This window comes from Tachyglossus aculeatus (assembly GCF_015852505.1).
Source record: "Tachyglossus aculeatus isolate mTacAcu1 chromosome 12 unlocalized genomic scaffold, mTacAcu1.pri SUPER_6_unloc_4, whole genome shotgun sequence".
NCBI classification, from domain to species: Eukaryota; Metazoa; Chordata; class Mammalia; order Monotremata; family Tachyglossidae; genus Tachyglossus; species Tachyglossus aculeatus.
The window spans coordinates 5,368,565-5,383,822 of record NW_024044831.1 but is presented as its reverse complement, the minus strand read 5'-3'; the positions used below and the strand labels follow the sequence as shown (position 1 = coordinate 5,383,822).

The 15,258-nt window shown below is 52.3% G+C and overlaps 1 protein-coding gene across 1 annotated transcript; it reads right to left on the bottom strand.

The window, feature by feature from the left end:
- Positions 1–498: 498 nt before the first annotated feature.
- On the bottom strand, positions 499–1,352 carry LOC119921681 (olfactory receptor 5B12-like). The gene is made up of 3 exons (XM_038741762.1): positions 1,081–1,352; positions 837–929; positions 499–781 (listed from the first exon to the last, which is right to left on the bottom strand). Exons 1-3 carry the CDS (start codon positions 1,350–1,352, stop codon positions 499–501), a joined length of 648 nt encoding a protein of 215 aa, XP_038597690.1.
- Positions 1,353–15,258: the final 13,906 nt, after the last annotated feature.

Sequence of the window (15,258 nt, the reverse complement as noted above, 5' to 3'; positions counted from 1 at the left end):
GACACGTTCTGTTCCCACAACGAGCCAACAACGAGCTCTCTAGAGCTACAGTCTAGAGAAGTGAAGTGACTAGACTAAGGTCACACAGCAGGGAAGTGGCAGAGACAAGATCAGAACCCACTGATACCGTGTTGTGGGCAGGGAAAGGGTCTGTTTATTGTTATATTGTACCCTCCCTAGTGCTTAGTACAGTACCTTGCATACAGTGCTCTTCACACAGTAAGCACTCATTAAATACAATTGAATGGATGAAAGAATGAAAGGAAGCGCTCAATACATATCATTCACTGAATGAATGAATGAAGTCCTCTGATGCCCAGCTTCGCAACCTTTCCACTAAGCGACACAGCTTCCGAGGAGTGTAAGCTCCCTGTGGATAGGGAATGAGTCCTCTTGAATTTTACCAAGCGCTTAATCCAGCGCACCGGCTTCCGGAGGATTACAACCCAAAGCGGTCCTATGGGTGGCCGGGAAATCCCAGCGGGCCTTACCTCTGTCTCAGCAAATTCCGGAGGGCCCCTTGACGTCCTCGTCCCTCGGGCTGTAGACGAAGGAGTTGAGGACGCCAAAAACCATGCCCATGAGCCTGTCGCTTCCGGGAGAGTGACCGGAAGACGGCCGGATGTAGCCAAAGATGGCGGGGCCGTAGAAGCCGCCGATGGCCAGCAGGCAGGAGGTGCAGGTGGACCAGGCCCGGCGCTTCCCCTCGGCCGAGCTGCTCTTCAAGATGGCGGCCACGACGACGAGGTAGGAGCCTAAAGTGATGGAGCAGGCGCTGATTCTGCACACGGCCAGAGCGGGACAGAGACTTCACCAAAGGGACATCACAGTAGTACTGGTCCACGCTTTTGGAGCGGCAGAAGGTCAGCGTGAAGGTGACGGAAGCGAGCAGGGTGAGGGATTGAGGAACGGGGCCTGTCAGGACCCAGCTGCCAGCGCAACGCACACCCTCCCGTCCAAAACAGCATAACGGAGAGGGCAGAGGACGGCCAAGCCACGGTCAGAGGCTGTGGGCGCCAGGAGGAAGACATCCATCAGCTCCGGGGCCACCAGGAAATAGAGCTGAAAGGAGCTCCCGGCCAATGAGATCGCCAGTCTCCAGAGGGGAGTCCCCGCAGTATCTTGGGCACCGTGGCCTTGGGGCGGGAGACGTCCAGCAACGAAAGGTTGGCGAGGAAGAAGTACATGGACATGTGGAGACGGCTGTCGGCGCGGAAGGCGAGGAGGAGTGCACTGTTGGCCAGGAGCGTGGCCGAGTAGATGGCGTCGAAGGCCGCGATTCGCAGCTCTGTCCGGTCCGACAGTCCCATCAGGAGGAAGCCGGTCACCCTGGTGCCATTTCCCTCTGCCATTCGCGGGCGGTTAACTCGATCCGACCGTGGGCAGCAAGGACCTGCGTGCTAATTCCGCTTATTATTTGCTGGGTGGCCGCAGGAGCGTCGCTTCATTTCTCTGGGCTTCGGTTTCCTCACCTGCAAAATGGAGATTGGGACTGTGTCCAGTCTTATTAGCTTGAACCTACCCCAGAGCTTAACAAATGCCCTAAAGAAAAAAAATCAGTGGAGTGGGACAGGTCTTGGGCTGGAAGTCAGAGGACCTGGGTTCATTCATTCATTCATTCAATCATAGTTATTGAGCGTTAACTGTGTGCAGAGCACTGTAATAAGCACTTGGAAAGTACAATTCGGCAATAGATAAAGACAACCCTTACCCAACAAAGGGCTCACAGTCTAGAAGGGGGAGACAGACAGCAACAACAAAAAAAACAAGTAGACATGCATCAATACCATCAAAATAGATAAATAGAATTTTAGATATATTCTCACCATTAAGCAAATGAAGAGAGCAATGAATATGCACAACTATACACAGGTACTGTGGGGAGGGAAAGGGGTAGAGCAAAGGGAGGGAGTAGGGACAATGGGAAGAGGAGTAGGAGCAGAGGAAAAGGGGGTCTCAGTCTGGGAAGACCTCCTCGAGGAGGTGATCTCTCAGTAGGGCTTTGAAGAGGGGAAGAGAGCTACTTTTGAAGATTGGAGGAGGTAGGGCATTTCAGGCCGGAGGTAGGACGTGGGCCAGGGATCGACGGCGGGGCAGGCGAGAAGGAGGCATAGTAAGGAGGTCAGCGGCAGAGGAGCGGTGTGTGAGGGCTGGGCTGCAGAAGGTGAGATGGGAGGTGAGTTAGGAGGGGGCAAAGTGATGGAGGGCTTTGAAACCAATAGTGAGGAGTTTTTGCTTCATGCGAAAATTGATAGGTAACGGCTGGAGATTTTTGAGGAGGGGAGTTATATGCTCAGAGCTTTTCTGTAGAAGGATAATCCCGGCAGCAGAGTGAAGTATAGACTGAAACGGGGAGAGACAGGACGTCTTCCTCTATGACGTCCTCTCACTGGGAAAATACATTTTTGTCACCACTCCCGTCTACACTTTCCAGTTCCTTTGGCCAGGGACCATGTGTAATAGGGCCCCCAGACACCTCCAACTACACATGTCCAAATCAGTCCTCCTTCTCTTCCAATTTGAACCTTGTCGCAGCACTTGCTTTTTTATAGGTCTCTTTGCTTATTCCTCTACTAGTATTTCTTCACAAGCGTTTATTATGTGCCAGGTAATATCCTCGGCGCTGGGGTAGATCCAAGCTAATCTGGTGGGGCACACTCCTGCCCACATGAGTCTCGCAGCCTTCACCTTCCCTTTTACAGATGAAGTAACTGAGGCCCCGAAAATCCATTTATTTATTCCTTCCTTCATTCATTCATTCAATCACAATGATTGAGCGCTTACTGTCCTCAGACCAAGGGGGAGTACGCTTTGCAAATGAACGGATGCAATTCCTACCCACAGTGAGCTCACAGTCTAGAGGGAGAGACAGACTTTAATATACAGAAATAAAGAAGCAAAGCAAAAAAAATGAATCAATTATTCAATTACAGAGAGGGGACCTGCCCATAGGGTGACACAGTCAAGAGCCAGAATTAGAACTCTCTCTACCAGATTCAGCTGCTTTCCTTTCGCATCCGTGTAGACCATATGACGTTTCTTCCTGTCTCACAAGTCTGACCCTTTGGTGTTGTGTTCCACTCTGTCAATCGATCGATCAATCGTGTTGATTTAGTGAATTCTGTGTGTAGAGCACAGAACTCAGCTTTTGTGGGAGTACAACCCAACAATAAAAGAGACACATTCCCTGGCCACAGCGGGCTTTCAGTCTCCAGGGGGAGACAGACACCAGTAGGAATCAGTTCATTGCAGTTATAGACGAAAGTGCTTCGGGGCTGGGGTTACCACGGGAGGCTCAGCGCGACCGCAGCACCGCGCAAATCCGCTCTTTGCCAGGCTGAATATTGGCTACCGCGTCTTCTGCGAGCCCCACAACAGCCTCGGGACAGGCCATGGGGCACAACATTGATGGTAGGTCGGTAGGTGGAGGCGATCACTGTCCAGAGAGAGCATCAGATGACGAATCCCAGAAGTCTTTGGGCCTCGAACCTCCACAGAACCCTCCCGACAGGATCTGATTGTCTGGGTCGGTGCCTCGGCTGGGCTCCATGGGGATCCGATGGAGAGCGCGTGGTACTAATGAGGGTTCGCTCCCACGGGAGCCTCTTGAGGAGGGCCAAGAGGGCGTGGACCAGCAGGGAGCAGCCTCATGCCAATGAAAGGATTCGTTAAAACCCCTCCAGATTTACTGGTCCGGCTTTCAGTATATGGAGCCCCTCAGTTTCTTGATGGTTGGCTGTGTGATAAACTCACCCAAGAGCGACTGGGATGAAAGGAGCCCAATCTGAACCGCGTTTGGTGTCTCTGTGTTCTGTGCCTTACACCTCACAAGGAGTGGTAGCAAGTACTTAAAAATACCATAACTGCTATCATTCTCATTCAGAAAACAATATAAATAACCTCCGCCCTCGTCTTCGGAGCTCTTGGCCATGGTCTCGGGCCCTACCTCGGGGCATGATGGGACTGGAAGTTCGGGAAGTGGAGTTGAAAGCCAGTAGAGTGGGAGAGGCTGACTACGACTGCCAGAGGTCTTTGTGCCCCGATCCACCACGCCATGCTCCCTACCACCGCGATATGGCCGGATTGTTTGGGTGGGTGTCTGGTTTTGCCTCTGTCTTCCCCCTTTCTCGCAGGGATTCTGGTTCAGTGATTATTCTTGGCGAGTTGCGGGTGTGGTGACCGTATTACCAGAGCAGAGGCAGCCTGCATCCCACATCGGGACTCACAGCCAGTGGAAGAGGGTTAACACATAGCTCATCCCCAGGTTTGTCTTGGTCAATGTCAGACAGCACAAAAGTGTCGCAACAGGGACTTGGTCCCGAGTCTGCCACATCCCAGCCCTGCGCCCTTTCCAACTGGCTTCGCTGCTTCTCGAAGGTTGGTGCGAGGTTCACTTGATAGCTACAGGCTCTGGGATTCAGAAAGGGGCCGGCTACGGCCAGATGAACCAGGGCAGTTGCCTACTTGTGGCAAGTCCTGTTGGCGTTCAACAGCATTTTCCTATTCAGAAGCTGCTGGAGCTGGGGAGCATCTTTTAAGGCACTTTCTCCCTACCCCATCGCGAGGGCTGCAAGGAGAGGTCTCTTTCACCTTCCCCCAGGGACTACTGCATCAGTCTCCTCTCTGATCTCCCATCGTCGTGTCTCTCCCCACTTCAATCCATACTTCATGCTGCTGCCCGGATTGTCTTTGTCCAGAAACGCTCTGGGCATGTTACTCCCCTCCTCAAAAATCTCCAGTGGCTACTAATCTGCGCATCAGGCAGAAACTCCTCACCCTCGGCTTCAAGGCTGTCCATCACCTCGCCCCCTCCTACCTCACCTCCTTTCTCTCCTTCTACAGCCCATCCCTCACCCTCCGCTCCTCTGCTGCTAATCTCCTCACCGTGCCTCGTTCTCTTCTGTCCCGCCGTCGACCCCCGGCCCACGTCATCCCCCTGGCCTGGAATGCTTTCCCTCCGCACAACCGCCAAGCTAGCTCTCTTCCTCCCTTCAAGGCCCAACTGAGAGCTCACCTCCACCAAGAGTTCTTCCCAGTCTGAGCCCCCTCCTTCCTCTCCCCCCGTCCCCCTGTCCATCCCCCCGTCTTACCTCCTTCCTTTCCCCCCAGCACCTGTACATATGTGTATATGTTTGTACATATTTATTACTCTATTTATTTATTCATTTATTTATTTTACTTGTACATATCTATTCTATTTATTTTATTTTGTTAATATGTTTTGTTAATATGTTTTCCCGAGATGCCCGCCCGCCGTCACAACGCGCAGCCTTGCTGCTCCCGGAAGGATACTTTCCTCAAAGCGCCGCCATAGACACCCTGGACTCCGTTCCCGAGAGGCCGGCCCGCCATCACACAGCGTGGCCCCTGCTGCTCCCGGAAGGATCCTCTCCTCAGAGCGCCGCCAGAGACGCCCGGGACTCCGTTCCCGAGAGGCGCTCCCACCATCACACCGCGCGGACTTGTTGCTCCCGGAAGGATCTTCTCTTCAGAGCGCCGCCATAGACACTCGGGACTCCGTTCCCGAGAGGCCCGCCTGCCATCACACTGCGCGGCCTTGATGCTCCCGGAAGGCTCCTCTCCTCAGAGCGCCCCCATAGACGCCCCCTGCTTCCACCACCCCACCAACTTAAGCGACTTTCCCTAAAGTGCCCCCCATCCCCCTCTTCCTGGTCCGGCCCTGACTGACTCTACCCCCGCCCCCCTCCCCCGGGAAAAAGGCCCTTGTTATCACGAAGTTACATTAACGATAACCTCAAACGCATCTACTCAACCCTCCCATGCTAGTTGGCTGTTCACTCCTCGCCCCAGGTATCTCTGCTCCCTGACCCCCTTAACAGGTCCAGCGTACTCCAGCACAGAATTGTTTGTATCTGCTGTCTGTGACATCATTATCTGTCAATTTTAGTATTGCCATAGCATGTTAATCGTTAACCACCCCTGTGATGCCATTGCCTATTTATATCATTGCTACTGTTTTATCGCTTCTGCATCTCAATTGTTAACCTCCCGCTGTACTGTCACTCGCGCTGCTGACCTCACCATGAACTTTCAATTCTCTTGCTCCGAACTGCCATTCCCATTCCTCACATTCCCCTTCCCCTCTAACACCCAGCTCTTTCCGTCCCTCTCCCCCACCAAGACCACTCCACCTCACCCCCTACCAAGGATCCCTCTGTACCAGCGTCAATCCTCCACCCCTCCCTCCCAGCCCCTTCCGTCCCCACCTCCCCGCCCCCCACCCCATCCCAGTTCTCCTTTCCCATCGCCACCCCTCTTCCCACTCTCCGAGCCCAGGCCCCCGCAACGCATCCCAATCCAAACCCTCCCCACCCCTCGCACCCTTCCCCCTCCCTCCCCTCCTTCGACAGCTACTGCCAAGTGTGGCCTCTGGAAACCCCGCTCCGTTTTAAGTAAGATCTCTTTCATCCTGGACCTATTCCTTTCCAGCTGTCTACTCCTCCTCGCCCTAACTGAAACATGGTTGTCTCCGGATGACACGGTCTCTTCTGCTGCTTTCTCCACTCCCCCAGACTCCCCGGAAAAGGAGGAGGTATCGGTTTCCTTCTCGCTCCCCAGTGTCGCTTTCGCACTATCCCTCCTCCCCTTTCCCTTTCCTTCCCTTCCTTTGAAGCCCACATTATTCGCCTCTACCACCCCCTCCAGATTCTTGTAGCCATCATCTACCGCCCCCCCCCCCCCCCGGCCCCACTTCCAACTTCTTTAACGATTTTGACCCCTTCCTCACCTTCCTTCTCTCCTTTTCCGTGCTTCAACATCCACATGGATATCCCTGATGACTCCTCTGCCACCCGCCTTCTATCTCTCCTTGACGCTACCAAGCTCTTGCTCCACCCCACCTCACCCACTCACAAACTTGGTCATACCCTCGACCTCATCATCCCCTACCGCTGCACTGTGTCCACCCTCACCAAATCTGAAATCCCTCTCTCTGACCATAATCTTCTCACGTGCCTCCTCACTCACACTCCTATTCCCCGCAAATCCATATTACTCCCTCACAGAGATCTCCGCTCTCTTGACCCCCCATCCATCTTTCTGAGTGCCTCACACCCCACCTCGCCGCCCCTCTCCTCTCTACCCAGTCTTGATGATCAGATTACTGCTCTCAACTCTACCCTTTCTACTCAGCTAGACTCACTCGCTCCGCTTTCCCTTCGCAGCTCTCATACCATTAACCGACAGCCCTGGATCACTGCCACTGTCCGCTTCCTTCGCTCCTATGCTCGAGCTGCCGAACGCTGCTGGCGAAAGTCTAAACACCATGCCAACCTCGTTCACTTCAGGTTTATCTTTTCCTGCCTTAACTCAGCCCTCTCCTCTGCCAGACAAAACTATTTCTCCTCCCTTATTGACACCCATGCCCAACATCCCCGTCAGTTCTTCCGTACATTCAACTCCCTTCTCAGGCCCCCGGTTCCTCCCCCTCCTCCTTCCCTCACCCCCAAAGATCTGACCTCCTACTTCATTAATAAAATTAAATCCATCAGGTCCTACCTCCCCAAAGTCACTCCCCCACCTTCTCCAACCTCCCGGCTCTCAACACTCTCTGCTACTCTCCCATCCTTCCCAGCAGTATCCTCAGAGGAGCTCTCCTCCCTCCTCTCAAGTGCTACTCCGGCCACCTGTGTTTCTGACCCCATTTCCTCTCATCTCATGAAATCTCTCACTACGTCCCTTCTCCCCTCCTTAACTTCCATTTTCAACCGCTCACTCTCCACTGCTTCCTTCCCCTCTGCCTTCAAACATGCCCAAGTCTCTCCCATCCAAAAAAAACCCTCTCTTGACCCCACCTCATCTTCTAATTATCGCCCCATCTCCCTCCTACCATTCCTTTCCAAATTCCTTGAACGAGTTGTCAACACGCGCTGCCTCGAATTCCTCAACACCAACTCTTTCCTCGACCCCCTCCAGTCTTGGTTCCGTCCCCTACATTCCACGCATGCTGCCCTATCAAAGGTCACCAATGACCTCCTGCTTGTCAGATCCAACGGCTCCTACTCTATCCTAATCCTCCTCGACCTCTCGGCTGCCATCGAAACTGTTGACCACCACCTTCTCCTCAACACGCTATCCAACCTTGGTTTCACTGACTCCATCCTCTCCTGGTTCTCCTCTTATCTTTCCGGTCGGTAATTCTCAGTCTCTTTTGCAGACTCCTCCTCCGCCTCCCATCCCTTTACTGTGGGGGTTCCCCAAGGTTCAGTTCTTGGTCCCCTTCTGTTCTCGATCTACACTCACTCCCTTGGTGACCTCATTCGCTCCCACGGCTTCAACTATCATCTCTACGCTGATGACACCCAAATCTATATCTTTGCCCCTGCTCTCTCCCCCTCCCTCCAGGCTCGCATCTCCTCCTGCCTTCAGGACATCTCCATCTGGAAGTCTGCCCGCCACCTAAAACTCAACATGCCCAAGACTGAACTCCTTGTCTTCCCTCATCATCATCATCCTCAATCGTATTTATTGAGCGCTTACTATGTGCAGAGCACTGTACTAAGCGCTTGGGAAGTACAAATTGGCAAGATATCGAGACAGTCCCTACTCAGCAGTGGGCTCACAGTCTAAAAGGGGGAGACAGAGAACAAAACCAAACATGCTAACAAAATAAAATAAATAGAATAGATATGTACAAATAAAATAAATAAATAAATAGAGTAAAAAATATGTACAAGCATATATACATATATACAGGTGCTGTGGGGAAGGGAAGGAGGTAAGATGGGAGGATGGAGAGGGGGACGAGGGGGAGAGGAAGGAAGGGGCTCGGTCTGGGAAGACCTCCTGGAGGAGGTGAGCTCTCAGCAGGGCCTTGAAGGGAGGAAGACAGCTAGCTTGGCGGATGGGCAGAGGGAGGGCATTCCAGGCCCGGGGGATGACGTGGGCCGGGGGTCGATGGCGGGACAGGCGAGAGCGAGGTACAGTGAGGAGATTAGCGGCAGAGGAGCGGAGGGTGCGAGGTGGGCTGTAGAAGCAGAGAAGGGAGGTGAGGTAGGAGGGGGCGAGGTGATGAAGAGCCTTGAAACTGAGGGTGAGGAGTTTCTGCCTGATGCGCAGATTGATTGGTAGCCACTGGAGATTTTTGAGGAGGGGAGTGATATGCCCAGAGCGTTTCTGGACAAAGATAATCCGGGCAGCAGCATGAAGTATGGATTGAAGTGGAGAGAGACACGAGGATGGGAGATCAGAGAGAAGGCTGATGCAGTAGTCCAGACGAGATAGGATGAGAGCTTGAATGAGCAGGGTAGCGGTTGGGATGGAGAGGAAAGGGCGGATCTTGGCAATGTTGTGGAGCTGAGACCGGCAGGTTTTGGTCACGGCTTGGATGTGAGGGGTGAATGAGAGAGCGGAGTCGAGGATGACACCAAGGTTGCGGGCTTGTGAGACGGGAAGGATGGTGGTGCCGTCCACAGATATGGGAAAGTCAGGGAGAGGGCAAGGTTTGGGAGGGAAGACAAGGAGTTCAGTCTTCGACATGTTGAGCTTTAGGTGGCGGCCAGACATCCAAATGGAGATGTCCTGAAGGCAGGAGGAGATGTGAGCCTGGAGAGAGAGGGAGAAAGCACCCTGCCCTCTCCCTGACTTTCCCATCACTGTTGACGGCACTACCATCCTTCCCGTCTCACAAGCCCACAACCCTGGTGTCATCCTCGGCTCCGCTCTCTAATTCACTCCTCACACCCAAGCCGTCACCAAAACCTGCCGGTCTCAGCTCCGCAACATTGCCAGGATCCGCCCTTTCCTCTCCATCCAAACCGTTACCCTGCTCGTTCAAGCTCTCATCCTTTCCCGTCTGGACTACTGCATCAGACTTCTCTCGAATCTCCCATCCTCGTGTCTCTGACCACTTCAATCCATACTTCATGCTGCTGCCAGGATTGTCTTTGTCCAGAAACGCTCTGGGCATGTTACTCCCCTCCTCCAAAATCTCCATTGGCTACCAATCTATCTGCGCATCAGGCAGAAACTCCTCACCCTCGGCTTCAAGGCTCTCCATCATGTCGCCCCCTCCTACCTCACCTCCCTTCTCTCCTTCTACAGCCAGCCCACACCCTCCGCTCCTCTGCAGCTAATCTCCTCACCGTGCATCATTCTCAACGGTCCCTCCGTCGACCCCCGGCCCATGTTCTCCCCCGGGCCTGGAATGCCCTCCCTCTGCCCATCCGTCAAGCTAGCTCTCTTCCTCCCTTCAAGGCCCTACTGAGAGCTCACCTCCTCCAGGAGGCCTTCCCAGACTGAGCCCCCTGCTTCCTCTCCCCCTCGTCCCCCTCTCCATCCCCCGTCTTACCTCCTTCCCTTCCCCACAGCAACTGTATATATGTATAGTTGTTTGTACATATTTATTACTCTATTTATTTATTTGTTTATTTATTTATTTATTCATTTATTCATTTATTTATTTATTTATTTTACGTGTACATATCCATTCTATTTATTTTATTTTGTTAATGTTTGGTTTTGTTCTCTGTCTCCCCCTTCTAGACTGTGAGCCCACTGTTGGGTAGGGTCTGTCTCTACATATTGCCAACTTGTACTTCCCAAGCGCTTAGTACAGTGCTCTGCACACAGTAAGCGCTCAATAAATGCGATTGATTGATTGATTGTTTTGTTCTCTGTCTCCCCCTTCTAGACTGTGAGCCCACTGTTGGGTAGGGACTGTCTCTATATGTTGCCAACTTGTACTTCCCAAGCGCTTATTACAGTGCTCTGCACACAGTAAGCCCTCAATAAATATGATTGATTGATTGATAATGAAAGAATTATGGCATTTGTTAGGTACCTGTTACCACTCCCCTTGAGGTGTTCCTTGGAGAACACCGATTCCCCAATCTCTCTCAAAATCAGGCTCCTTTAATTCCATTCCTTCCCGGGAGAGTTTACCACACAAGCAAGGGTCTGGGCACTGAGTGGCTCTAACCCCACTCTAACCCCACTCCGAGCTGTCAAATGCAGATGGCCGTGTCTCTGTCTAGTACACGCCCACCACAGCGAAGAGTTCCTATGTATTAGAGCCCAGGCACCTACACAAGCCAATCAATCCGTGTGGCGTGGTGTGGTAGAGTGGCTAGAGGCAGGATGGGAAATAATTTCTGGGAGTTGTAGTGTGATACTAGTTCTAGACAGCGTTCCCCTCTGCCTACCGACCTACCACTCCCGTCATGCCTCGTGGGAGAGCCCGCCGTCCTGTCTGGCCCTGTCACCAGGAGAGGGAAAGTGGCAGGGTGGCTCGGATCATAAGGACTTCTGCGAGTTGTAATGTGATGCTCGTTCTAAATCGCGTTCACCTCCGTCTACTGAATTACCACTCCTATCATGCCTCGTGGGGAAGCCTCGCCCATGTCAGGCCCTGTTGCGAGGAGAGGGAGACGTGCGCAGCGGCTCGAGGCTCAAAGACATCTGGGAGTTGCAGTGGGATGCGCGTTCTCGACAGCGTTCACCTCCGCCTACCGAACTACAAATACGGCCATGCCACGCAGGGATTCGCGGCCATTTTGTGGATCTCGGAAGGCGCGAAAGGCCGATGTTCAGGGCGTTTTCCCATTTATAATGATAGAAATTATGGAATTTGTTAGGTACCTGTGACCGCTCCCCGTGAGGTTTCACATAGAGATCACTAACACCCTAATCTTCCTGAGAATCAGGCTCATTTAATCGTCTTCCCTTCAGGAGAGTTTACGCCAAACCAAGAGTCAAGGCAATGAGCGACTGTACGTACTGTGTTCGGGCATCTTATCGGGGCCTAGTTATAACACATGATTACATTTGAATGAGCCAGCTCCGAGCTGTCAAATGCAGATGGTTTGGCTCCAACGAAGATGTTCCTACACCAGCAAACGCTCATTATTTCCAACCCTAACCGTAGGATTCTTAAGTAATTGAGCACAGTCACCGACACAGCCAATCAGGTCCTGTCACGAGGGAGGGGAAAAGGGCGTGGAGGCTCCTGGTACAAGACTTCTGGGCGATGTACTGTGATGCTCGTTCTAGACAGCCTTCACTTCTGCATACCGAACTACCTCTCCTGTAATGCACCGCGGCAGAGCTGCAGCCACTTATGGTACACGGAAGGCACGGGAAGCGGATCTTCAGGCTTGTGGGGAGGGGCTCAGCAAGGTCGCTGCACTACCGAAGCCGCCCTTTCCCAGGCTGAATACCGGCCATCCGCGCCTCCTGCGAGCTCCCCAGCGGCCAGGAAAAAGGCCCTGGAGCATGACGGGGGATGGTAGTTCGAACAGCGGAAGCGATCGTTGTCCAGAGCGAACATCAGATGACGACTCCCAGAGGTCATCGGGTCTCGAACCTCAACAGAACCCTTCCGATAGGGTATGATTGACTGGATCGGTGCCTGGGCTGTGCACCATGGGGATACGACGGAAAGTGCGGGTATTAATGAGGGTTCGCTCCCATGGGAGCATCTTGGGGAGGGCCAAGTGCAGCTGCCCGGACCAGCGGGCAGCCGACTCGTGCCAATGAAAGGATGTGTAAGAACCCCTCCTTATTTAAGGGGCCGGCCTTCATTTCATGGGGCCGATCAGAGCCTTGACGGTTGGTTGTGTGGTAAACTCTCCCAAAAGAGAATGGACTGAAAGGAGCCCGATTTGGACCGAGTTTAGGGTCTCAGTGTTCTCTACGCTACACCTCACGGTGAGTGGTAGAGAGTACTTAAAAATACGATAATTATTATAAATCTCAATCGGAAAGCGTTTTGACCAAGTGTCACCTTCGCCGTCCGCTGTCTAGGCACGATAGGAGTGGGAATTGGGCAGGCGGAGGTGAACGCCAGTCATGAGCGAACGTCAGACTACGACTCCGAGAGATCTTTGTGCCCCGATTCTCCACGCCACGCTCCCTCCCACCGCGACACGGCCGCATTGATTGCGTGGGTGCCTGGACTGGTCTCTGTCGCCTCTGCTTTCTCGCAGTGTTGTTGGTTATGCAATTACTCTTGGCCAATCGTGGGTGTGGGGGACGTACGACCTGAGCAGAGGCAGTGTGCATCCCACATCGGGGCTCGCATCCTGTGGAAGAGGGTTGACACGTAGTTCATCATCAGGTTTACAGGTATGGCAGCTGAGGCACAGATTCCAAAATGCCTCGGCCAAGGTCACACAGCATAATAGTGTCACAACCGGGACTAGGTCCCAGGGCTGCCACATCCCAGCCCTGCGCCCTTTCCAACTTGCTTCTCTGCTTTTCAAGGATGGTGCGAGGTAGTTTCGATGAAGGCACGACTCTGGGACACCAGAGGAGGCGGCCGGGGCCAGACGATTCTGGAGTATTACATCGGCCTTCAACCGAAGCTTCTGTCCTTTTGAACTTCGTCATCCTCTATGGCATCCTCCTATTGGGACATGTATTTTTGTCCCTCCTCACGTTTATATTGTCCAGTTCCTTGGGCCAGGGGCCATGTTTACTAGGGCCCTCCGACACCTCCAACCGGTCCAAAACAGTCCTTTTTCTCTTCCAACTCGAACCCTGTCCCAGCATCTGGTTTTTAATTGGTCGCTTTGTTTTTTCTTCTACTGGTATTTCTTCACATGCGCCTGCCATGTGCCGCAAACTGTCCTCAGCGCTGGGGTTGATTCAGGTAATCTGGTTGGTTACAATCCTGTCCCACATGGGATTCACAGTTTTCACCCTCCGTTTAACAGATGAGGTAACTGAGGCCCCGAGAATTAGTTCATTTATTCCTTTCTTCATTCATTCAGTCTCATTGATTGAGCGCTTACTGCATTGAAAGTACTGTCCTCAGGGCTTGGGAGAGTGCACTATAAGAATAAACAGACACAATCCCTACCCACAGTGAGCTCACAGTCTAGAGGGGGAAACAGACGTTAATATACCGAAACAGATAAAGAAGGAAAGAAAAAAATGAATCAGTCAGTCAATAACAGAGAGAGGACTTGCCCACAGGGTGATATGGTCAAGAGCCAGAATTAGAGCTCTCTCCACCACATCCAGCTTTCCTTTCCCATCACATCCGATCGATCGATCATCATCATCACCTTCTTATTTGTCAGGTACCGTCCCAAGTCCTGGGAGTCGATACGAGCTGATCAGGTTGGACACAGTCCCTGTCCCACATGGGTCTCACAGTATCAATCCCCATTTTACAGATGAGGGAACTGAAGCCCAGTGAATTGAAGAGACTTGCCCAAGGTCACACAGCAGAAAGGTAGCAGAGCCGAGATTAGAGCCCAGGTCAATCTGACTCCCAGGTCCATGTTCTATCGATTAGGCCACTCTGCTTCTCTAATGTTCATCTTGTTCGTGTCCTCAAACAATCAATCAGTCATTTAATCAACTGTGGTTTCTGACGTCTTCTGATTGCAAATCTAGAGAGAATGAGAAATTTCTGTAAATCTACCCTAAAACCCTCCTCCGGGCTTGCTTGGGGGATCAACCCAGAGAAACAGCATGAGAAAAGCATAGCTTAGTGGCAAGAGCCCGGGCCTGGGAGTCAGAGGGCGTGGGTTCTCTTCCCGGATCCACCACTTGTCTGCTGTGTGACCTCGGGCAAGCCACTTAACTTCTCTGGGCCTCAGTTACCTTATCTGGAAAATGGGGATTAAGACTGTGAACCCCAGGTGGGACAACCTGATTCGGCTCTATCTACCCCAGTGCTTAGACCAGCTCTTGACACAAAGTAATCAGTTAACAAATGCAATTATTATAATTGTTATTATTCTTATCAGTTTGGGAGGGGCTGAGGGTTTCTGAGAACTGCGTGTTGGGAAGGAATACCTGATACTGTCGGGGTGGACATGAGGGGAAAATCCCTGGTTTCAGAAGGAATAGATTGTAGCCTGGGTTTCATCCTCTTCTATCTCTGAGCTGAGACACTGTACCAAATTCGAGTGAGGAGATCACTGTATTCTCTCCTCTGAATGGCCCTGTCCTCTTTCAAAATATCTCAGTGATGGTATATGGAAAAATAATTTGTCAGCCCACATTTCCTCCTCCCCACTTCCAGCTTATCAGAGCCCAGCTTTCCCCATCTTCAAAGCCCTTCTGTCTTCCCACCACCTTCCAGGCTGCCCTCACACCGATTCATTTTTCTTCTCCCTAAGTCATTTTCTCCCACCTACCAATCAGCGTCTTGGACCACTTCTCCATTTTTGCACTCACACCCACCATTATATTTCTGTGCATAGTGGCCTTTATAAAATGTACTATTTGAGCACATAGTCATCAATTTACCATTCTTTCCATTCTCTTCATCCTCTCATTAATTAA